Below are 25260 nucleotides of genomic sequence, written 5' to 3'. Positions count from 1 at the left end.
AAAGCAGTGCATGTTTATTAAATAAAAATGGCTGAATAGTTGAGAAAACACTGAGCTCTATGACATTTTAATTTGCCATGTTCCTATTCCTTTCTGCAGTTCCATAGTAGCTTTGAAAACTAACGTCTGTATAATCATGCAATGTGTGCAAACCACCATTCTAGCAGCCATGGGTGAGGGTAGAATGGGTGTGAAGTTACTCAAAATTTGAGAAATATCACTCACAGGGCTTATGTTGAGTTGACTCAGAGTTTACTCTTTAAATGGTTGTTGTTGTTGTTGTTTTACTAGCGCATTTTCTTTCTTTTGTGCATTTTTTTTTTTTTTGAGACAGAACTCCTGACCTCAAGCAATCCTCCTGCCTCAGCCTCACAAGCAATCCTCCTGCCTTGGCTTCTGAGATTAAAGGCATGAGTCACTGCAACCCACTTGTGATTGTTTTGTTTTGTTTTTTAAATTTCTTTTCCTTCTTTCCTTCTTCCTTTCTTTCTTCTTTCTTTTCCCCTTCCCTTCCCTTCTCTTTTCTTTTCTCCCTTCCCTTCCCTTCCCTCCTTCCTTCTTTCCTTCCTTCCCTTCCCCTTCCCCTCCATCCCTTCTTTTTTCTTTCTTCCTTCCTTCCTTTCTTTCTTTTACTTTCTTTCTTTCTTCCTTTTTCTTTCTTTCTTTTTTCTTCTTTCTTCCTTTCCTCTTTCTTTCTCCTTCCTTCCTTCCTTTCTTAATTTCTTTTCCTTCCTTCCTTCCCTCCTTCCTTCCTTCCTTCCTTCCTTCCTTCCTTCCTTCCTTCCTTCCTTCCTTCTCTCTCTCTCTCTCTCTCTCTCTCTCTCTCATCCAGGCTGCAGTGCAGTAGTGGCATCTTGGCTCACTGAAGCCCCTGCCTCCCGAGTTCAAGCAATATTCCTGCCTCAGCCTCCTGAGTAGCTGGAATTACAGGCACCTGCCACCATGCCCAGCTAATTTTTGTATTTTTAGTAGAGACAAATTTCTCCATATTGGCCAGGCTGGTTTCGAACTCCTGGTCTCAAGCAGTCCACCTGCCTGAGCCTCCCAGAGTACTAGGATTACAGGTGTGAGCCACCACACCTGCCCCTAGGGCATTTTCTAAAACCAATCAGTGGCAGTTGTTTAGTACTACAGTTTCCACAGACAACAAACAGAATAAAGTAGCAAATAAGAAGCTGAACAATAAACCAAACAGGACAAAATGGAGAATGAATTATCCTTGGAGAGCTTTGAAGAGCTGTGAGATATTCCTGGAAATCTAGGAGTCATGCACATGAGAGGGGCTTTGTACATACCCAGCATTTGTACCTATCTAGAAGAAAGACTTGAGACATCTCTAATCTCCCACTTCTGGCTGACCTTCAGCCCTTTGCAAGGAGGAATGAAGGCTAAGGCACAGTTGTAAACTGTCTGGCTGAATGTTGAAGGCACACTCCACAATACACAGAGAGCCCTTCAGCAAAGGCTTGGAGATACTTGTTCAAACCATTTAAAGAAATCTCTGTCCAATCACTTGTTGACCGGTAAGCTTACTGACCAGAGACTTTAGTGGTTTCATATGACAAAGAATACAGACTATAGAATGAGCCCATGAAGCCAATGTAACAACCAGCAACCACAAGAACAATAAGCTCTGGGGAAATAGAGGAGTTCTGATTTCCAAAGTTGCCACACTATTTAGAAGGTTAACTTTTAAAAAATTATGAGACATGCAAAGAAATAGTAAAATATGACCCTTGAACAAGGGAAAAAAAGCAATTAATAGAACCTGTCCCCGAGGAAGCCCTTACATTAGATTTCCTAGACAAAGAGTTTCAATTACCTATTTAAATATATTTAAATTAATAAATGAGACCATGTCTAAAGAACTTAAGAAATTAATGAGAACAGTGTCTCACAAAATAGACAATATTAATAAAGAGAGTTTTTTTTTAAAGGAATCAACTGAAACTTGCAGTTGGAAGTTGTGGTATAATAACTGAAATGAAAAACTTACTACTGGGGGTTCAGCATCATATTTGTATTGGGAAAATAAATAATCAGCAAATTTAAAGACAAGTGAATTGAGATCCTTCAATCTGAGGGAAATAAAGAATAATAATTGAGAAAAATGAACAGAACCTCAGATACCTGTGGGATATCATCAAACATAAGAGCATATACAGAATGAGAACCTCAGAAGAAGAGAGACAGGAAAGAAAGAATATTTGAAGAAATAATGGCCAAGAAATTGGCAAATTTGATGAAAAACATGAATCTGCACATCCAACAAGTTAAATTTAGAGATACATGCTTAAACATATGATAGTCTAATGAAAGAAAATAACAAAGAGATAATCTTGTAAAAAATAAGAGAAAAATGTAAGACTAGAAATGAATGAAAACAGTCACAACATACTAAATCTTATGGGATGCTGCTGAAACAGTGTTTGGAAGGAAATTTGTAGCTTCAAATTCCTATATTAAAAAAGAACAAAGATATCAAGTCCATAACCAAACTTTCCAACTTAAGACACTTGAAAAACAAGAGCAAACTAAAAAAAAACAAAAGTAAAGAAATAATAAAGACTAAAGAGAAAATAAATGAAATGGAGAACAGAAAAAGAATATAATAATAAGGCAACCTTGTCAAAATAACAAGACAATCATTGAAACCAAACATCTGCTCTTCATAAAGTTAAACAAAATTGACAAACCCTTAGCTAGACTGACCATGAGACTACTTGAATTACTAAAATCAGGAATGAAATAGGGGACATTACTACTAATCCTAGAGAAATAAAACTGATTATAAGGAAATACTAAATATAGTTGACCCTCAAACAATATGGGTTCAAAACGCAGAGGTCCAGTTACAGGCAGACTTTTTCTCTTTGATTTGGATAGAAAAATACAGTATTTGTGGCCTGTGAAATTCACACACATGGAGGGCCAACTTTTCATATGTACATACATTCACATAAAACTTGTTCACAAATGTTCATGGTTGCATAAACCAGATTCAGAGATCACATGTGTTTCCATTTATGTAAAATGTCTAGAGTAGGCAAGTTCGTGGAAATAGAAACTAGATTAGTGGTTATCTGGGTGTTGAGAGGAAGTGGTAATGGGGTGTAATGCTAATAGGGTTTGGGTTTCTTTTGGGGGTGATGAAAATGTTCTGCAATTGTACAGTGGTGATAGTTGAACAATTTTGTGAATATACTAAAAGCCACGAATTGTACACTTTAAACTGGTGCATTTTATTGTGTCTCAGTCCGTTTGTGTCACCATAAAGGAATACGCAAGGCTAGGTGATTTGTGAAGAAGAGAGGTTTATTTGGCTCATGGTTCTGCAGGCTGTATAGGAAGCATGGCATCAGCATCTGCTTCTGGTGAGCACCTCAGGAAGCTTCCAGTGGTGGCAGAAGAAGAAAGGGAGTCAGTGTGTCACACCTCACCTCCAACATTGGGGATCAAATTTCAACATGAGATTTCGAGGAGATAGATACCCAAACTGTATTATATGGTGATATCAATTCAGTGATAATAATAAGCACCTAATAAAGGTATTGTCACAATTAAACCCTCAAGCAGAAGGCTTGGCACATTTAATGTCCATGAAATTAGTCTTTTCCTTTAAATGTTTGAATATGATATTTGTCACATTTCCTTTAGAGGTAAACTGATCGTGTCTGGAAAAATGCCGATTAAAATCTCTGACTCTTTTCTTAGCATAAAGTATTTGGGGACAGAAGGTCAATAAACATTTCTATTTTTTCCTATTTACTCTTTCTGAGTATGGTGTTTGTCTTTTCTATGCTACGGTTGAGCTCTGAATGAATTTAGTGTTTGCAAAGGTGATCTCCCTGGGTATTTGCAGCAACTTAATCCTCAGAAGAAGAAAGAAATGTCATTGCCTTGCATCCTGTGTTGACCCCGAAATTCATTTCCTTGACACCAGGAATGCTGGACTTGTTCGGTTGTTTTAAGGAGGAAACTCAATTTTTGATTAAAAATATTAGTATAGACAAATTTGTTTTTTCAGGCTTTCATTCAGATGCCAGTCGAGAATATACTTCCTGCTTTGGAGAGAAGTTGAGGAATTTGAATAGGCACTAAAGACTATTTAGCTTAACTTACTTTTTTTTGTATATAAAGACATTGAATTTCTGAGAAAGGAAGTGATTTGCCCAGTCATCCTGCCAGTAAGTGGCACAATTGGCACTAGAAGAGTAGAAAGTTTGGGAGGGTGGAAAGGGTAATGTTTATTATTTACTTTGTGTTGACACTACATTTACCATCCAATTTAGTTTTTACAGCAATAGTCTCTGGTTGGTCAGTAGTGGAACAGGGATCCAAACTCGTTTCAGGGTTCTATAGCTGCCAGTTAATTACACAGCAAACCCCTTGCCCCTTCCCTAATCTTTTAGCTTGTCTTTGAAATAAGAGAAATTCTAGCTACTCCTGAGTGGCTGTAAGGATTAAATAAAATATGAAAGCGTATGGGGATTGATAAAACAGGAAAGAAAAGAAAAGAAACATTCAACAGGTACTGAACACCTTCTGCTTTTGTCCTCTGATTTGACACCTTCCTCTAGTGGCCATGTGGGCACAGGGCACTGGTCCCTACTTCCTGTTGCACAGATCTCTATCCATTTGTCTATCAAGCACCATGATTAATTTGTTTTACATTTGATTCTCTCCTTCCAGCTGAATCCTTCAAGGAATTTGCTGAATTGCTCAACGAGGTAGAAAATGAGAGGATGATGATGGTAAGTCACTAACACTGTCACTGAAGCTGAGTTCATGGGTGATATAGGGGATTTTTCCTTTTCTTTATGCTTGAATTGATCCTATACTATTTTGATTCCTGTCAGATAGCTTCTTGGTGCTGTAAAAATAGTTAGGTAATAGATCTGGTTATTATGTCTCAAACTCCCTGAGAGTTTGGCATTAGAGAGAGGGAAATTAACGTGCAAATCCCATCTGTATTCATTTCAGTGAAAAAGAATTTCAGTGGATATTAAACTGGGCCTTTGAACATGTTAACAGAAATTGAAGTCTTTAGTGTTTTTAGCCAAATTATCTATTTGTTAATCTTTAATTTGTAGAGTAGTTTTATAGAGAAAATCAGTAGAAAATAAAGATAGAACTCATATACCACCTTTCTCTCTCCCATTCAGTTTTCCCTATTATTAAACGTCATGTGAATGTGATACATTTGTTATAATTGATGAGCCAATATTGAAACAATATTATTAACTAAAGTTCATAGTTTACATTAGGATTTACTCTTGGTATTGTACATTTTATGGATTTGACAAATATATAATGACACGTATCCTCCATTACAGTGTCACCATACAGAATAGATTCATGACCGTGAACATTTCTTTTGTTCATTCTATTCATCCTTCTCTTCCTTCTCCAGTCCTGAAACCCTGACAACCACTGATCTTTCTTTTTATTGTGTTTTGCCTTTTCCAGAATGTTTATAGTAGATATCAAACAGTATGTAGCCATTTCAGATTGGCGTATTTGACTTAGCAATGTGCATTTTATTTTCCTGTCATTTATTTTTTATCATTAAATAATATCCCATTGTATGATTTACCACAGTTTATCCATTCACCTAGTGAGGGACATCTTGGTTATTTTGGCAATTATAAGGAAAACTATTATAAACAGTTGTATGTAGGTTTTTGTGTTGATACAAATTTCCAACTGATTTGGTTAAATAATAAGGAGTGTAATTGCTGGAATGTAAATTGTCAGGGTATGTTTAATTTTGTAAGAAATTGCCAACCAACTTCCAAAATAGCTGTGCCATTTTGCATAACCAGCAATGAATCAGAGATCCTGTTGCTCCATGTCCTCGCCAGCTCCATGTTCTTACCAGCATTTGCTGTTGTCAGTGTTCTGGATTTTAGCCATTCTCATGGATGTGTAGTGGTATCTCATTGCTGTTGTAATTTGCAACTCCCTAATCACATATTATGCAGAGCATCTTTCCATATGCTTAACTGCCATCGGTATATCCTCTCTGTTGAGGTGTTTGTTCAGTTCTTTTGCCTATTATTAAATTGATTTTCTTTTGTTAAGTTTTAAGAGTTCTTTGTATATTTTAGATGCCAGACCTTTATCCAATAGGCATTTGCAAAGATTTTCTCCCCGTCTGTGGCTTGTCTTTTTATTTTCTTAACAGTGTATTTTGCATTGCATAGGTTTTTAATTTTAATGAAGTCCAACTTACACATTTTTGCTTTAATGGATCATACTTTTGGTGTTATATCTAAAAAGTCTTTTCCAAATCCAAGGTCACCCAGATTTTCTCCTATGTTGTCTTTTTGGAATTTTATAGCTTTTTGTTTTACATTTAGGTCAATTATTCATTTTGCATTAATTTTTATGAAGGATATAAGGTCTGTGTCTAGATTCATTGTTTTGCATGTGGATATCCAGTTGCTCCAGCACTATTTTTTGAAAATACTATTCTTTCTCCTTGAATTACCTTTTGTCCTTTATCAAAGATCACTTGACTGTATTTATATGGGTCTGTATCTGGGCTCTCTATTTCTGTTGCATTGATCTATTTATCTATTCTTTCACAAATACCACACTATCTTCATTACTTTAGTGTGGTAGTAATTGCACTGTAGTAAAAAGCATTGAAGTCAGGTATAAGCTTGAGAATCAGTTTGTTCATATCCACAAAATAACTTGCTGGGATTTTGATTGGGATTGCTTTTAAGATCCTAGAGATATCTTTTTGATTAGGATTAGGATTTGCTTTTAAGATACCAGGGAAAAACTGATATCTTAAAAATATTGCCTTTTCCTAATTGTGAACATGGGTTATCTCTCCATTTATTTATATCTTTTTTGATTTCTTTCATCAGAGTTTTGTAGTTTCCTTATGTAGATATTTTATGTATTTTGCTAGATTTGTACTTAAGAGTTTCATTTTTATGAAGTCTAATTATTTTAACAGCCTAAAAATAATCTTTTTGTGTGGTCCTTAGACCGGCAGTACCATCATGACCAGCACCAGCAGAAAATTATTGGAAATACTGGTCCTTGTTCCCACCCTAGACTTATTGGGGACTTAAATGTTGAAATGTATGTGTTGATCAATATTCATTTTTATTAGGGGCATGATGGTAAGATGGGAATTCTGTTTTACCTTTCTCCATCAGATGACTTTTTATGGGCTTCTCAGTTTTGTTAAAGCTATTTATTCCAACAGCCAGAACTCATTTACCTATAAAACCCCTTTCCTTTCAACAGTGTGGTACTGATTTCTCAAAATACTCCTCATAGAATCTAGACTCCTAGAGAAGTAGGATTGAAGGCAGGACTTGGAGGTAGGGGAATTAGAGAATTAAGGCTCTAATTCTGGATCTGTCACTAACTTGTTGACTTCAGATTAATTACTTCATTTTCCTGGGCTCCTTTTTCTTATTTGTAGAGTGAGGAAAATAATCCCCATCTCTTATGGTTGTTTAAAGTGCTCCAAATAACATAGTAAACATGGACGTGTTTTGTAAGGGGAAAATACTGATTACGTAAGCATGGTTTTTAGTTATCTTTAGTTACTCACAAGATTCTGCTTGTGGAAATATGATTTGGGAATTTTCTTAGTTTAAAATATTTGCTTTTAAATGTACTAAGAAGAGACCAGTATGTGTGGTTTCCCTGGACCCTCTTAGATGGCCCCCTTGCTAATACACAGTCTACTAAATGTTCTTCTCCGCCCACAGGGTTTGTGGACTGCTGCCCATGTTGTTTTCACAGGCATTTGCCCCCATTTCATTCAGATAGCACTGGAAAGCTCAGCTGTACTTCTCTTTAGCCCTAGTTGTTTCTCCATCTCTTTTATTTACCCAATAACAAAGCCCTCACATATTGAAGTAGTATTCATCTTTTGAGATGTTGTTTTTCTCACCCTTCCTGCTGATACTTTGCCACATGACTGACTCATTTTCTTCTGTCTTTAATTATGTTGTGCCCTTTTGTCCCAACAACTTTTCAATCATATATTGAGTGTTTGCTCCCTATTTCCCACTTAATTCCAGGAATGCTGAGATGGTTAGGCTTAATGAGTGCCTTTCACCCCATGCCAGGAATTCATTGCTTGATTATAACTTTTCCATTTCCTGGCTTTGTAGCAAAAGGACTCCTCTACCCCAGTCTGGATAATTTAGTGGGTCTTATATTGCATTTTATCCTTTGTAAAGGAAGAGTCCAAAGTAAGCTTTAGAATAACAGTAAGAAAGTTCACAGCCCTCAAGCATGGAAATTGCCTGTGTCTGGTCATCTCCATAAATGAATATAAATTGGGGAAGGAATTATGAAGGGAAGAAGTGAGGAAGGGCATCCCTGTGATGTTCTCAAAAGTATCCTGTTGGGGCTGGGTGCGGTGGCTCACGCTTTTAATACTAGCTCTTTGGGAGGCTGAGGCAGGCAGATCGCTTGAGGACAGGAGTTCAAGAGCAGCCTGGTCAACATGGTGAAACCCCATCTCTACTAAAAATACAAAAATTAGCCGGGTGTTATCATGCGCCTGTAGTCCCAGCTACTCGGGAGGCTGAGGTGGGAGGATCACCTGAACCTGAGGAGGTCAAGGCTGCAGTGAGCCATGATCATGCCACTGTACTACAGCCTGGGCGAGTAAGGCCCTGCCAAAAAAAAAAAAAAGAGTGGGGGAGGGCCTTGAAAAGTCTGAATTGCATACTTCTTATATGATTATGAAGCTTGCCTAGATTCCTTTCTGACTCTGAAGGGGCCTCTGTTGGCAATGTGCAAGGTCTGTTTTTGAAGACTGCCAAAAGTGACCTAAAGAGGCCGCCATAATATTTCAGCCTGTCTTTAGTGCTCTTTTAAAAAAATTTTTTTTTTAATTTTATTTTTTGAGACGGAGTCTCCCTCTGTTGCCCAGGCTGGAGTACAGTGGCGTGATCTCAGCTCACTGCAGCCTTCGCCTCCTGGGTTCAAGTGATTCTCCTGCCTCAGCCTCCTGAGTAGCTGGGACTACAGGCACCCGCCACCATGCCCAGCTAGTTTTTGTATTTTTAGTAGAGATGGGGTTTTGCCATGTTGGCCAGGCTGGCCTCGAACTCCTGGCCTCAGTTGATCCACCCGCCTTGGCCTCCCAAAGTGCTGGGATTACAGGCGCAAGCCACTGCGCCTGGCCCAGTGCTCTCTTTTGATATTTCATTTACCATCAAAGATTCCTGAGCAATCCTGCAATACTGGACTGAATATCATCTCTATTCTGCTCAACACCTTGTTCAGTGTTACTTTGGCCTTTATTCAATAGGATTCTGATGATAGAAACTCATTAGTGAGTTTCTATCATCAGAATCCTATTGAATAAAGGCCAAAGTAACACTGAACAATGGCACATGTATACATATGTAACTTACCTGCACATTGCGCACATGTACCATAAAACCTAAAGTATAATAATAATAATAATAATAATAATAATAAAAGAAAAAGAAAAAAAAAAAAAGAAACTCACTAATGAGTTTAGGATGTCACTCCTTATGGTGAAGATTCTACCTGAGGTAGCAGGTGGGAGTTTTTGTCCCCAGTGAGCTCACACAATGAATGCAGTGATTAGAAAAGAGATTAAAGGCCAAATTTACTTCAAAGGGGAGTCATTGCTAGAGTTCTAAGGGGTTTAAGAACAAAATAGAGTGAAAAAGAAAAAAGAGGAAATCCTCAATGTGACTTTTTTCTACATTCCTAAGTCTCTATTCTGACAAGAAAATAGTATAATAACCAATGAGTGTCATAGAGAGGAAAAGGTTCAGAATATCTGTTTGTGCTGTAGGAGACTGGGAGCAGTGTTGCCAAAGTGATTAAGGGAAAATGATGTCCTGCAATTCTAGTAAACCATGGACTATTTTTCAGACTGAACTGGGGTCAAACATGTAAAAGTCAGTGGCCTTATGGACCCTGTGTGAGAAGTTGCTGACACACTTGCTTATGCAGGACAATCCCCTTTGGAGCATGAAAAGCCAGCAACTCTGCCGTCCTGGGGGTTCCTGAATATGCAAGGGCCCAGCTCCATACAGTGCTTTAGAAAGTAGTATGTACACTTCTTATTCAAAGGCAAACTTCCTCAATGTTTCACAGTTGGCCACTTCTTAGTGGCCAACTTATTATATTTATTTATTTATTTATTTATTTGTTTGTTTGTTTTTGAGACTGAGTCTCACTCTGTCACCCAGGCTGGAGAGCAGTGGCACAGTCTTGGCTCACTGCAACCTCCGCCTCCTGGGTTCAAGTGATTCTCCTGCCTCAGCCTCCCGAGTAGCTGGGATTACAGGCATGTGCCACCTCGCACGGCTAGTTTTTTCTATTTGTAGCAGAGATGGGGTTTCACCATTTTGGCCAGGCTGGTCTCAAACCCCTGACCTTAGGTGATTCATCTGCTTCGGCTTCGGCTTCGGCTTCCCAAAGTGCTAGGATTACAGGTGTGAGCCACCGCACCTGGCCCGTATTACGTTTTTTAAACTGCAAATTGTCTTTCTAATTATCTATTGCTTCATAACAACTTTTTCTAATATTAGTGGCTGAAACCAGGGTCCCCAACCCCTAGGCTGCGGGGCATCAGTCTATGGCCTGTTAGGAGCCTGGCCACACAGCAGGAGGTGAGCAGCAGGATAGGGAGCATTACTGCTTGAGCTCTGCCTCCTATCAGATCAGTGGCGGCATTAGATTCTCATAGGAGCAAACCCTGTTGTGAACTGGGCATGCAGGATCTAGGTTGCATGCTCTTTATGACAATCTAATGCCTGATGATCTGAGGTTGAACAGTTTCATCCTGAAACCATCTCCACCTCCCCCTACCCTGGGTCCATGGAAAAATTGTCTTCCGTGATTCTGGTCCCTGGTGCCGAAAAGGTTGCAGATTACTGGCTTAAACTAAAACTAATTATTTGTAATTATTTTGTGGGTTAGGCATTCAGATGGGTCAGCTGGGCGATTCTTCTGCTCCAAATGATGGCATTTACCTGGCAGATGAGTTGATATGGAGGGTCCAAAATGGTTTTCCTAATGTTTGGCATCTTCCAGTGGGGATGGCAGGAAGGGCGAATTCAGCTGGTATGAGACATTGACTAGAATTTGGCCTCTTCTGTTTGGTAATCTTAGGGTAATTAAACTTCTTATGTACTGTCTCAAGGCTCCTAGTGGGAGTATTCCAAAAGAACTGGGAGAGAACTGGTGCTGGCCTTTTATGACCTAGCTTCATATGTCACAGAGTGTTACTTCTGGAGTACCCTATTTGTTCAAAATATTAACAAGCCTACTCACATTCAAGGTAGAGGGGACATAGACCTCACCTCTCAATGGAAGGTATGTCAGAGTTTGTGGCCATGTTTTAAGGCTTCCACAATAGTAAAGGAGAAAAATGACTTTCTGCACTGGGCCTATGACACCAATGACTTAATTTGTGGGTATTTTTAGTAGAAGAAGTCTTATTTTCAATTAAGGAGAGTCATTGGTGTAATTTTTTTTTTGATACCATAATTGTTAGTGGAGCTTTGATTTCCTAAGCAACCAAAATTAATCTTTCTATGAATCAGACCTGCATAGAGAAGTCTTTACTAGGGGCTCTTGCAGGGTGGAATTTATAGACTTTCCTGCCTTTGGCAAATGAGCACACTCAGAGATAAAGAGAATGTTAAGTGTCGTACTGGGAGGTAGGTTATAGTACGATTAGGACTCAATGGGGTTTCATAGATCCAGTAGAAGAGAAGAGATGTGATGAGAATCAGACAGGGTCTGGAAGTGTTAGCAGGCAAGAGGTCTGATTTTGTTAAAAATCAGCAAACTTTGGGAAGGGTTTCATGATTTTTTAAGTCTAGGCTTGTAGCAAACAAGTTTTAGAAAGCCAGATATAAAAGCACTGGTGATCAGGAGACATAGAGAATGACTCTGTTCTCAAGGAAAACATTTTTTTTCTTGCCTAGTTTTATATATTTTTTTTGCTGGGTGCTGGCTGTCCTGGATGGTAGCATTAGGAGCTGCAGTAGATCAGAATGTCAGGGTTCACCAGGATGTTCTCATACAAAGGCTAACAGTGCCATTTTAGGAGTTTGCCCATTTAGTTGAACCTTGAATCATACCTATACACAGAATAAGAGGCCCAAATTACCTGAAAGACACGTATAACCTATGCACTAATGCCCCACAACTTTCTACACTTCTGGGGAGGTAGGTTAAAAATTGCTTCTTAGATTGGAGAACTCAGATTTTGTCAAAACTGGCTTTTTCCTATGTTGTCTATTTTTGTTATGAAGATATATATTGTCTTACTGACACCTATGTCTCATATGACAAGGAAACTTGTCTTTTAGTTTTCTGTCTTGTAATTAATAAAAATTAATGCAATGATTCCCAAAATTCAGCCCTTTAGATGCCTTCTCTAAGGTCTTCCATTTTAGTGATTCTAACTCTCACCATGGAGGCACAAACCCCACTTGTTGCCTTGAACATACACAATCTCATAAGAGATTTATATGAAGAAAAAGCTTTGTATACCTTTACCTGCCCAAAGAACAAGGGGTCTTCTTTGATTTTGATGTTTTTATATCTCCAGAACATATTTATTATTGCCAATATTAATAGTCCCTGAACAGGCCATTCCTATTAGCTTCTGAGCATTTATATTTAGGTAATTTGAAAGCCTAGTCTAGTGTTTTCTGTGATGCTGTAATGCACTCCGCATTCTGAAGGAAATGTTCTGGTTTTATGGCACAGGCAGGACTGTAAATGTTTTATCCTAATGCTGTCACTGCACACTCATTTGCCTCTGATGAAATGATTTGCACTTGCTGCAATTGTCCTTTTCTTGTATTTTCCATTGTCTTTCTCTTCTCTTTTTCACCTGTCCTTCAGGTCTCCTGTGTCTTCTGCTGGACATCACTTCAGATATTTATCGATTAAAAACTCAGGTCAGACTATCATTAAAGTTACAGAGAAATGCCCCTCTTATTCTTTCTCCCATTTCTTCTCAATGCATTTGATTTTCAGAAACAATATAGAAACAAATAGTAACAAAACCCAACAAATCAGCAAACCATTTAACATTTTGCAGGTTGGTATAGAAATGAAAATGTCATAGTAACAAGGAATCTTGTATCTGAACCTTGTTAACCTAGAAATTGTTTTGTTTGTTTTTCCTTTTTGTCTAGGTACACAATGCTAGTGATTTGCTGATTAAACCCTTGGAAAATTTCCGGAAGGAACAAATAGGCTTCACCAAGGTACATTTTCTGTATATGCATAAGATTTTTTAAAATAGCAATCGAATAGTTGTAGGGGCTACTACTCTTCACTTTACAAAGATATGCACCAATCTGCTGGTGCTTTGCCCTTGGCCTAGTCAGCCTCCTAAACTGTGCAAAATAAATGTTTGTTGTTTATGTCACCCTGTCTATGGCATTCTGTTATAGTAGCCTCAACTAACACGACAAAGGGGGTGGGGAGGTGGGTGATTAATTTCTATGAGAAAATAATCACGAAAGAAAGTAAGAAAATCTAGAATTGGCCTCCGACTTTGTGGCCAACAGGCTCTGTATCTGTGCATAAGTTTCCTCTCCTTTTGGTGTTTTTGTTGTTTTGTCTGGAAAACTAGCTAGCTATCATTTATCAACTGCCTGCTATATTGAGCACTAGGCTAGGTGCTTTACGTTCGTTCTTTAATCACAAGGACTTTGTGTGCTTCTGGCATTTTCCCCGTTTCACAAATGAGGTGACAGCCTTGGACAAGATAAATAACAAGACCAAAGTTATATAGTTAGTGATGTAGTTTGGATCTGTGTCCCCACCTAAATTTCACGTTCAGTTGTAATTCCCAGTGTTGGAGGTGGGGCCCAGTGGGAGGTGATTGCATCATGGGGGTGGATCCTTCATGAATGGTTCCGTACCATCCCCTCGATGCTGTTCTGCTAGTGGTGAGTGAGTTCTCATCACATCTGCTTGTTTGAAAGTATGTAGCAACTCCCCAACTTCTTGCTCCTGCTCTGGCCATGTAAGATGTACCTGCTTTCCTTTCACCTTCTGCCATGATTTTGTTTCCTGAGACTTCACCAAAGGAGAAGCTGCTATACTTCCTGTACAGCTTGCAGAACTGTGAGCCCATTAAATCTCTTTTCTTTGTAAATTACCCAGTCTCAGGTATTTCTTCATAGCGGTGCAAGAACAGACTGATGTGGTTAGTAAGTGATAGTGGCCTGGATTTAGACCTAAAGGTCTTTTTAGCTTTACGTTCCATACTCTTTACATTAAGCTATGCTGTCTAGATCTTTGCTGTCTATTATGGTAACTACTATCTATTTAAATAAAATAAAATTAACAACTCAGCTCCTCATTCTTTCTAGCCACATTTCAAGTGCTCAGCAGTCACTCGTGTCTAGTAGCTACTGTGTTGGACAGTGCAGATAAAATACATTTCCATCATTGTGCAAAGTTCCATTGGACAATGCTGTGTGCCAGATAATTTCACATTCTTTTCAGCTTGACCATCACATGGATCTCTGTGATTCTCCAATGTCTGTTAAAGAGATGTTAATAATTTTCATTTTTAATCTTTTAAGCTAGGTGTAGGTCTGTGTCATGAGCTCTCAATGTGTATCCACCATGTAGCAAAGGTAGTTTCTTCTACCAGGGCTAAAATACAGCATCTTGTCCAAGCATCTAGTTTTCTTAGGACTAAGAGCATACCAACCAGTAGATATTATTTGGAATATCATGACAATCAGTTTGGATCAAGAATTTGAAAACAGCAAGTTTTTCTTTTTTTAAAAGACACTATCTTGCCAACTCAGCCTCCCAAAGTGCTGGTATTACAGGCATGAGCCACCATGCCTGGCCATGAAAGTAGCAAATTTTGAGAAGAAAGAGCAAATTAGTGGTTGAGCTCCCACTACCTGCTATCATCAGATTGACATGGGCATTGTTAGAAATGACTGGTATTCAAGCAAAGTGAGTTCCCCTGATAGCCCAGCAATACTTGTTTCACTGGAATCTCATTAACATCAATACTTAGTTGGGAGAGGATATGACTGAAGAATAGAAGTATATTTAAAATTACAACTGAGGATAAAAATACTTAACCACTTGTGAAACAATTTGATTTACTTTCATTCCTTTATAAGAATAACACTAGGAAAGTAAGGATATGCTACCATGTTTGCCCTCATATTATCTGAGCAAATGGAAATGAATCTGTATTATGTGCAGTCATGTGTTGCTTAATGTTGTTCTGAGAAATGCATCATTACATGTTTTCATGGTTGTGTGAACTTCATAGGAGTGTGCTTAACACAAACCTCGATGGTCTAGCCTAATACACAACTAGGCTATATGGTATAGCCTATTGCTCCTAGGCTACAAACTTGTACGGGTGTTAACTGTACTGAATAGTATAGGCAGTTATAACCCAATGGTAAGTATTTGTTTATCTAAACATATAAAGCATACATATAAAAATACTGTATTATAATCTTATAGGACTGTCATTGTATATGCAGTTCATTGTTTACTAAAACATTATTTTGTGGTGCATGACTGCACTTCCTATGGCCCATGCCTGCGCTGAGGGTTTTACATATGCTTTCTTCCTTAATTCTCACGGCAAACCTGTGAGGTAGGATTTTTAATATCCATTGTCTCAATGAAGAAAGTGAGTTTCAGAAAGGTTAAATACGTATCTATCTTTTTTCATACTTCTTTACCAGTAAGGCCAACCTGCATATCTACAAAGAAGACCAACTTAGTACGAGTCATGTCTCCAATAAACTATCTAGAATTCCAATAGTCAAAATGAAGCTTATAGTCTACCCCTGTGTGTTATCAATTTATTGCCAATCAGTTCCAAGCCTCTCAATACCTGCTCTGTGATAATGGACAGATTTTCTTTAAGCAACTTTCCTTTATAGTGAGCACGCTCTGAAACTTTCTCAGTAGAGGGAGCTGGAGGGACATTGCAGGAGGAGGGGGATCTCTTGAAGTTTCCAGCTGAGGTGGGGGTGGGGCAGGGTGGGGAGGACAGCTGATGAAACTCTGACCCAGTACCCACCCAGACACATGGTGCCTCAATCTCCTTGAAGCCTTCATGACCATGCTGTCCCTCAGCTTCCCTCTGTAGACCCCCTACCACACATGGCCCACTTGCTGGCTGAAGAGTTATCATGGAGCTATTACCCCCTCTGCAGGGCCCTCATACATTGAGCTTGCACCCTAGGGGGTTCCCATCAAACAAGGCGGGCCCCGTTGAGCCCACCTGCAACTCAGTTTTCCCACCTTCTCTGTATACCTTCTCCGCTGGTCACTGTTGGCCTGCTTTTTTGTACTCTGGTGAGTTGCCTCCTGCTTACATAGTAACTATGAACCACGGGGCCAAATCAGCAAACATTCTGCTATCCAGTGTGTTAAATTACTCCTTTTCTTTTTTTTGTGAGACAGGGTGGGTCTCACTCTGTCACCCATGCTGAGGTGCAGTGGCATAATCATGGTTCACTTCAGCCTCGACCTCCCTGGGCTCAGGTGATCCTCTCACCTCAGCCTCTCAAGTTGCTGGGACTACAGGCACATACTGCCATGCCTGGCTAATTTTTTTTTTGTAATTTCTGTAGAGATGGGGTTTCACCATGTTGCCCAGACTGGTCTCGAATGCCTGAGCTCAAGCAGTCCTCCTGCCTTGGCCTCCCAAAGTGTTAGAATTGCAGGCGTGAGCTACCACGCCCCACCAAAATACTCCTTTTCAAGTGAGGTCTGAACCCCATTAAAATTTGTCCTTATTTGAGTACTTTTCCTTAACCTTAGAGTACCATATAGAGTTTTCTTATATGTCAATTATTTGTAATGTTTTCTATCTCCTGATTGGACTTAGCCTGATATACCCAGCACTGCTGCTAGCTGGCTTTGTGAGTTCACTGGCTGTGATAGGTGCTATATTAGGCCCTTAAACATATAGATCCAGTTCTCATTTGAACCTCAGAACAATCTTGTAAAAGTTATTATCTCCCATTAACAGGTGGGGACACTAAGTTCAGTGAGGTGTAGCCTCTAAGGTCACTCAGTAGCTTGGATATGAATTGAGTTCTGGTTGTAAGTCTAGGGCTCATTTCACTTTGCAGGAAACAGCACTTCTCTCTGAAACTCAGTTTTCTCATGGCTCATGACAACAAGAACAATAGACAAATATTGCAAATCTGATCTTTTGTTAGTTTGAGATTCGTTTTTTTTAAAAATTGTTATTATATTTTAAGTTCTAGGGTACATGTGCACAACGTGCAGGTTTGTTACATAAGTATACATGTGCCATGTTGGTGTACTGCACCCATTAACTCGTCATTTACATTAGGTATATCTCCTAATGCTATCCCTCCCCCTCCCCCCACCCCACAACAGGCATCAGTGTGTGATGTTCCCCTTCCTGTGTCCGTGTTTTCTCATTGTTCAATTCCCACCTATGAGTGAGAACATGTGGTGTTTGGTTTTTTGTCCTTGCGATAATTTGCTGAGAATGATGGTTTCCAGCTTCATCCATGTCCCTACAAAGGACATGAACTCATCCTTTTTTATGGCTGCATAGTATTCCATGGTGTATATGTGCCACATTTTCTTAATCCAGTCTATCATTGATGGATATTTGGGTTGGTTCCAAGTCTTTGCTATTGTGAATAGTGCCGCAATAAACATACGTGTGCATGTGTCTTTATAGCAGCGTGACTTATAATCCTTTGGGTATATACCCAGTAATGGGATGGCTGGTTCAAATGGTATTTCTAGTTCTAGATCCCTGAGGAATCGCCACACTGACTTCCACAATGGTTGAACTAGTTTACAGTCCCACCAACAGTGTAAAAGTGTTCCTGTTTCTCCACATCCTCTCCAGCACCTGTTGTTTCCTGACTTTTTCATGATCGCCATTCTAATTGGTGTGAGATGGTATCTCATTGTGGTTGTGATTTGCATTTCTCTGATGGCCAGAGATGATGAGCATTTTTTCATGTGTCTTTTGGCTGCATAAATGTCTTCTTTTGAGAAGTGTCTGTTCATATACTTTGCCCACTTTTTGATGGGGTTGTTTGTTTTTTTCTTGTAAATTTGTTTGAGTTCATTGTAGATTCTGGATATTAGCCCTTTGTCAGATGAGTAGATTGCAAAAATTTTCTCCCATTCTGTAGGTTGCCTGTTCACTCTGATGGTAGTTTCTTTTGCTGTGCAGAAGCTCTTGAGTTTAATTAGATCCCATTTGTCAATTTTTGCTTTTGTTGCCATTGCTTTTGGTGTTTTAGACATGAAGTCCTTGCCCATGCCTGTGTCCTGAATGGTAATGCCTAGGTTTTCTTCTAGGAATTTTATGGTTTTAGGTCTAACATGTAAGTCTTTAATCCATCTTGAATTAATTTTTGTATAAGGTGTAAGGAAGGGATCCAGTTTCAGCTTTCTACATATGGCTAGCCAGTTTTCCCAGCACCATTTGTTAAATAGGGAATCGTTTCCCCATTTCTTGTTTTTCTCAGGTTTGTCAAAGATCCGATGGTTGTAGATATGTGGCATTATTTCTGAGGGGTCTGTTCTGTTCCATTGGTTTATATCTCTGTTTTGGTACCAATACCATGCTGTTTTGGTTACCGTAGCCTTGTTGTATAGTTTGAAGTCAGGTAGCGTGATGCCTCCAGCTTTGTTCTTTTTGCTTAGGATTCACTGGGCAATGTGGGCTCTTTTTTGGTTCCATATGAACTTCAAAGTAGTTTTTTCCAATTCTGTGAAGAAGGTCATTGGTAGCTTGATGGGGATGGCATTGAATCTATAAATTACCTTGGGCAGTATGGCCATTTTCACAATATTGATTCTTCCTACCCATGAGCATGGAATGTTCTTCCATTTGTTTGTATCCTCTTTTATTTCATTGAGCAGTGGTTTGTAGTTCTTGAAGAGGTCCTTCACGTCCCTTGTAAGTTGGATTCCTAGGTATTTTATTCTCTTTGAAGCAATTGTGAATGGGAGTTCACTCATGATTTGGCTCTCTGTTTGTCTGTTATTGGTGTATAAGAATGCTTGTGATTTTTGCACATTGATTTTGTATCCTGAGACTTTGCTGAAGTTGCCTATCAGCTTAAGGAGATTTTAGGCTGAGATGATGGGGTTTTCTAGGTATACAGTCATGTCACCTGCAAATAGGGACAATTTGACTTCCTCTTTTCCTAATTGAATACCCTTTATTTTCTTCTCCTGCCTGATTGCCCTTGCCAGAACTTCCAAAACCATGTTGAATAGGAGTGGTGAGAGAGGGCATCCCTGTCTTGTGCCAGTTTTCAAAGGGAATGCTTCCAGTTTTTGCCCATTCTGTATGATATTGGCTGTGGTTTTGTCATAGATAGCTCTTATTATTTTGAGATATGTTCCATCAATACCTAATTTATTGAGAGTTTTTAGCATGAAGGGCTGTTGAATTTTGTCAAAGGCCTTTTCTGCATCTATTGAGATAATCATATGGTTTTTGTCATTGGTTCTGTTTATATGCTGGATTACGTTTATTGATTTGCATATGTTGAACCATCCTTGCATCCCAGGGATGAAGCCCACTTGATCATGGTGGATAAGCTTTTTGATGTGCTGCTGGATTCGGTTTGCCAGTATTTTACTGAGGATTCTTGCATCGACATTCATCAGGGATATTGGTCTAAAATTCCCTTTTTTTGTTGTGTCTCTGCCAGGCTTTGGTATCAGGATGATGCTGGCCTCATAAAATGAGTTAGAGAGGATTCCTTCTTTTTCTATTGACTGGAATAGTTTCAGAAGGAATGGTACCAGCTCCTCCTTGTACCTCTGGTAGAATTTGGCTGTGAATCCATCTGGTCCTGGACTTTTTTTGGTTGGTAAGCTATTAATTATTGCCTCAATTTCAGAGCCTGTTATTGGTCTATTCAGAGATTCAGCTTCTTCCTGGTTTAGTCTCGGGAGGGTGTATGTGTTGAGGAATTTATCCATTTCTTCTAGATTTTCTAGTTTATTTGCGTAGAGGTGTTTATAGTATTCTCTGATGGTAGTTTGTATTTCTGTGGGATCGGTGGTGATATCCCCTTTATCATTTTTTATTGCATCTATTTGATTCTTCTCTCTTTTCTTCATTAGTCTTGCTAGTGGTCTATCAATTTTATTGATCTTTTCAAAAAACCAGCTCCTGGATTCATTGATTTTTTTGAAGGGTTTTTTGTTTCTCTATTTCCTTCAGTTCTGCTCTGATCTTAGTTAACTCTTTCTTGCCTTCTACTAGCTTTTGAATGTGTTTGCTCTTGCTTCTCTAGTTCTTTTAATTGTGATGTTAGTGTGTCAATTTCAGATCTTTCCTGCTTTCTCTTGTGGGCATTTAGTGCTATAAATTTCCCTCTACACACTGCTATGAATGTGTCCCAGAGATTCTGGTATGTTGTGTCTTTGTTCTCATTGGTTTCAAAGAACATCTTTATTTCTGCCTTCATTTCGTTATGTACCCAGTAGTCATTCAGGAGCAGGTTGTTCAGTTTCCATGTAGTTGAGTGGTTTTGAGTGAGTTTCTTAATCCTGAGTTCTAGTTTGATTGCACTGTGGTCTGAGAGACAGTTTGTTATAATTTCTATTCTTTTACATGTGCTGAGGACTGCTTTACTTCCAACTATGTGGTCAATTTTGGAATAGGTGTGGTGTGGTGCTGAGAAGAATGTATATTCTCTTGATTTGGGGTGGGGAGTTCTGTAGATGTCTATTAGGTATGCTTGGTGCAGAGCTGAGTTCAGTTCCTGGATCTCCTTGTTAACTTTCTGTCTCGTTGATCTGTCTAATGTTGACAGTGGGATGTTAACATCTCCCATTATTATTGTGTGGGAGTCTAAGTCTCTTTGTAGGTCTCTAAGGACTTGCTTTATGAATCTGGGTGCTCCTGTATTGGGTGCATATATATTTAGGCTAGTTAGCTCTTCTTGTTGAATTGATCCCTTTACCATTATGTAATGGCCTTCTTTGTCTCTTTTGATCTTTGTTGGTTTAAAGTCTGTTTTATCAGAGCCTAGGATTGCAACCCCTGCCTTTTTTTGTTTTCCATTTGCTTGGTAGATCTTCCTCCATCCCTTTATTTTGAGCCTATGTGTGTCTCTGCACATGAGATGGGTTTCCTGAATACAGCACACTGATGGGTCTTGACTCTTTATCCAATTTTCTGGTCTGTGTCTTTTAATTGGAGCATTTAGCCCATTTACATTTAAGGTTAATATTGTTATGTGTGAATTTGATCCTGTGATTATGATGTTCACTGGTTATTTCACTTGTTAGTTGATGCAGTTTCTTCGTAGCCTCGATGGTCTTTACAGTTTGGCATGTTTTTGCAGTGGCTGGTACCGGTTGTTCCTTTCCATGTTTAGTGCTTTCTTCAGGAGCTCTTTTAGGGGAAGCCTGGTGGTGACAAAATCTCTCAGCGTTTGCTTGTCTGTAAAGGATTTTATTTCTCCTTCACTTATGAAGCTTAGTTTGTCTGGATATGAAATTCTGGGTTGAAAATTCTTTTCCTTAAGAATGTTGAATATTGGCCTCCACTCTCTTCTGGCTTGGAGAGTTTCTGCTGAGTGATCCGCTGTTAGTCTGATGGGTTTCCCTTTGTGGTTAACCTGACCTTTCTCTCTGGCTGCCCTTAACATTTTTTCCTTCATTTCAACTTTGGTGAATCTGACCATTATGTGTCTTGGAATTGCTCTTTTCGAGGAGTATCTTTGTGGCATTCTCTGTATTTCGTGAATGTGAATGTTGGCCTGCCTTGCTAGATTGGGGAAGTTCTCCTGGAGAATATCCTGCAGAGTGTTTTCCAACTTGGTTCCATTCTCCCCATCACTTTCAGGTACACCAGTCAGACGTAGATTTGGTCTTTTCACATAGTCCCATATTTCTTGGAGGCTTTGTTTGTTTCTTTTTATTCTTTTTTCTCTAAACTTCTCTTCTCGTTTCATTTCATTCATTTGATCTTCCATCACTGATACCCTTTCTTCCAGTTGATCGAATCGGCTACTGAGGCTTGTGCATTCGTCATGTAGTTCTCGTGCCTTGGTTTTCAGCTCCATCAGGTCCTTTAAGGCGTTCTCTGCATTGGTTATTCTAGTTAGCCATTCATCTAATTTTTTTTTCAAGGTTTTTAACTTCTTCTCCATGGGTTCGAACTTCCTCCTTTAGCTCTGAGTAGTTGGATCATCTGAAGCCTTCTCTCAACTCGTCAAAGTCATTTTCCATCCATCTTTGTTCCGATGCTGGTGAGGAGCTGCATTCCTTTGGAGGAGGAGAGGCGCTCTGAGTTTTAGAGTTTCCAGTTTTTCTGCTCTGTTTTTTCCCCATCTTTGTGGTTTTATCTGCCTTTGGTCTTTGATGATTTTGACGTACAGATGGGGTTTTGGTGTGGATGTCCTTTCTGTTTTTTAGTTTTCCTTCTAACAGTCAGGACCTTCAGCTGCAGGTCTGTTGGAGTTTGCTGGAGGTCCACTCCAGACCCTGTTTGCCTGGGTATCAGCAGCGGAGGTTGCAGAACGGCGGATATTGGTGAACAGCAAATGTTGCTGCCTGATCGTTCCTCTGGAAGTTTTGTCTCAGAGGAGTACCAGGCTGTGTGAGGTGTCAGTCTGCCCCTACTGGGGGATGCCTCCCAGTTAGGCTACTTGGGGGTCAGGGACCCACTTGAGGAGGCAGTCTGTCCGTTCTCAGATCTCCAGCTGCGTGCTGGGAGAACCACTACTCTCTTCAAAGCTATCAGACAGGGACATTTAAGTCTGCAGAAGATTCTGCTGCCTTTTGTTTGGCTATGCCCTGCCCCCAGAGGTGGAGTCTACAGAGGCAGACAGGCTTCCTTGAGCTGTGGTGGGCTCCACCCAGTTCGAGCTTCCTGGCTGCTTTGTTTACCTACTCAAGCATCGGGGCAATGGCAGGCGCCCCTCCCCCAGCCTTGCTGCTGCCTTGCAGTTTGATCTCAGACTGCTGTGCTAGCTGTGAGGGAGGCTCCGTGAGCGTAGGACCCTCCAAGCCAGGCGTGGGATATAATCTTCTGGTGTGTCGTTTACTAAGACCGTTGGAAAAGCACGGTATTATGGTGGGAGTGACCCGATTTTCCAGGGGCTGTCTGTCACTCCTTTCTTTGACTAGGAAAGGGAATTCCCTGACCCCTTGCGCTTCCCTGGTGAGGCAATGCCTCGCCCTGCTTTGGCTCATGCTTGGTGCGCTGCACCCACTGTCCTGCACCCACTTTCTGATATTCCCCAGTGAGATGAACCCAGTACCTCAGTCGCACACGCTGGGAGCTGTAGACTGGAGCTGTTCCTATTGGGCCATCTTGGCTCCACCCTGATTTGCATTTCTCTAATGGCCAGTGATGATGAGCATTTTTTCATGTGTCTGTTGGCTGCATAAATGTCTTCTCTTGAGAAGTGTCTGTTCATATCCTTCGCCCACTTTTTATGGGGTTGTTTTTTTTTTTCTTGTAAATTTGAGTTCTTTGTAGATTCTGGATATTAGCCCTTTGTCAGATGAGTAGATTGCAAAAATTTTCTCCCATTTTGTAGGTTGCCTGTTCACTCTGATGGTAGTTCCTTTTGCTGTGCAGAAGCTCTTTAGTTTAATTAGGTCCCATTTGTCAATTTTTGCTTTTGTTGCCATTGCTTTTGGTGTTTTAGACATGAAGTCCTTGCCCATGCCTGTGTCCTGAATGGTATTGCCTAAGTTTTCTTCTAGGGTTTTTATGGTTTTAGGTCTTACATTTAAGTCTTTAATCCATCTTGAATTAATTTTTGTATAAGGTGTAGGGAAGGGATCCAGTTTCAGCTGCCTACATATGGCTAGCCAGTTTTCCCAGCACCTAGTTTGAGATTTTGAGGGTAATTAACTAAATATTTGTCTGCTGAGTACTAGAAATACAGTAGACAGAACTCGTTGCACTGTAAGTGGAAAATATACCCTAAAATATACCCTGGATTTTGAAGACAGTATGAAAAAATAGAAAATATTAACATTTAATTTTGATTATATGTTTAAGTGATAATATTTGACCACTTATTTATTTATTTTTTGAATTGTGACTACTAAACATTTTAAAATTACATGTGGCTTGCATTATCTTTCTATTTGATAACACTTACCTAGACAAATAAATTACATTTGGTAGATAGCTCCTGCCCATTTTGTAGATAGTTCATGGGCTTTCTCAGGCTTCAGAATCAAGAGGAGGAAGTATTTGATGAAAATTCATATACAGATAGTTATTTAATTAATTAAATTCGTTAACATATATAAAGTTCTTAGTACAGTACCTGGCAAATAATATGCACTAAATAAGTTTCTTTCATCAATCGTATGTGCTAAAAAATTTTCTTTCATCACTGTAATTCTTGTTAGTACTGGTAATAGTATAGGGACGACAGAAAGTGCTCCATGAAACTGTCCGATTGACGATGGACTTACTGTGAATTAAAAATCAAAAAAGAATGGAGAAGTTAATGAATGAGGCAGGAACAGAGGGATAGGGGTGTTGAACATTGAATGTTTCCCAAGTGACTACTGGCATATGAAGAGGTTTCATGTTGCTTGGTCTCCCAGTATGTGTCTCTGGCTTTGCAGGATGTGGGAGGATATCTCTTTGTCATAGAAATGGAGGTAGGTAGGGAGGAAGGATGAAAGCAATGAAGGAAGGAACAAAATAACACAGAGAATGCTCTGAACTAATAGTGAACACATTCCATATAAACTCATCCTGTTATTCAAGCAGGATTAAGTTCTTCAAGTGGCATTGATGCTTCAAGTGGCACTTTACCTTGGATGTGTTTTCTATAGTGGAATTTGGGGGCAACATGTCTTTTATAACAGAACTCTATTTGTTAAAAATATTTGTAAACCGCCTCCTTATGGTTAAACCACATAGATCTTCCTGTTTTCAATTAAATAGGTTATGTCTTTCAACTTCTGTGTGGAGTTGGTATGTTTATGCAATGAGATGGACATTTATTCCTTTCCTGTCCTGTCCTGTCCTGTCCTGTCCTGTCCTGTCCTTTCCTGTCCTGTCCTGTCCTTTCCGTTCTGTCGGAGTTCCGCTCTTGTTGCCCAGGCTGGAGTGCAATGGCCGTAATCTCGGCTCACCGCAACCTCCGCCTCCCGGGTTCAAGTGCTTCTTTTCCCTCAGCCTTCCAAGTAGCTTGAATTGCAGGCATGGGCCACCACACCTACCTAATTTTATTTGTATTTTTAGTAGAG

At 39.5% G+C, this 25260-nt stretch overlaps 1 protein-coding gene across 4 annotated transcripts in view; it reads left to right on the top strand.

Moving 5' to 3' along the window:
* The window catches only part of OPHN1 (oligophrenin 1), a 388712-nt gene that overhangs the window by 146790 nt on the left and 216662 nt on the right, over positions 1-25260 (top strand). For all 4 annotated transcript variants that reach the window (XM_054471934.2, XM_063660731.1, XM_063660732.1 and 1 more), the window contains exons 4-5: positions 4693-4754; positions 13191-13262. In XM_054471934.2, coding sequence (XP_054327909.1) covers positions 4693-4754; positions 13191-13262 — 134 coding nt within the window. The remainder of the gene's footprint in view (positions 1-4692; positions 4755-13190; positions 13263-25260) is intronic.

Source organism: Pongo pygmaeus, chromosome X (assembly GCF_028885625.2).
Source record: "Pongo pygmaeus isolate AG05252 chromosome X, NHGRI_mPonPyg2-v2.0_pri, whole genome shotgun sequence".
Taxonomy (NCBI): Eukaryota; Metazoa; Chordata; class Mammalia; order Primates; family Hominidae; genus Pongo; species Pongo pygmaeus.
This window is presented reverse-complemented; position numbering and strand designations above follow the sequence as displayed.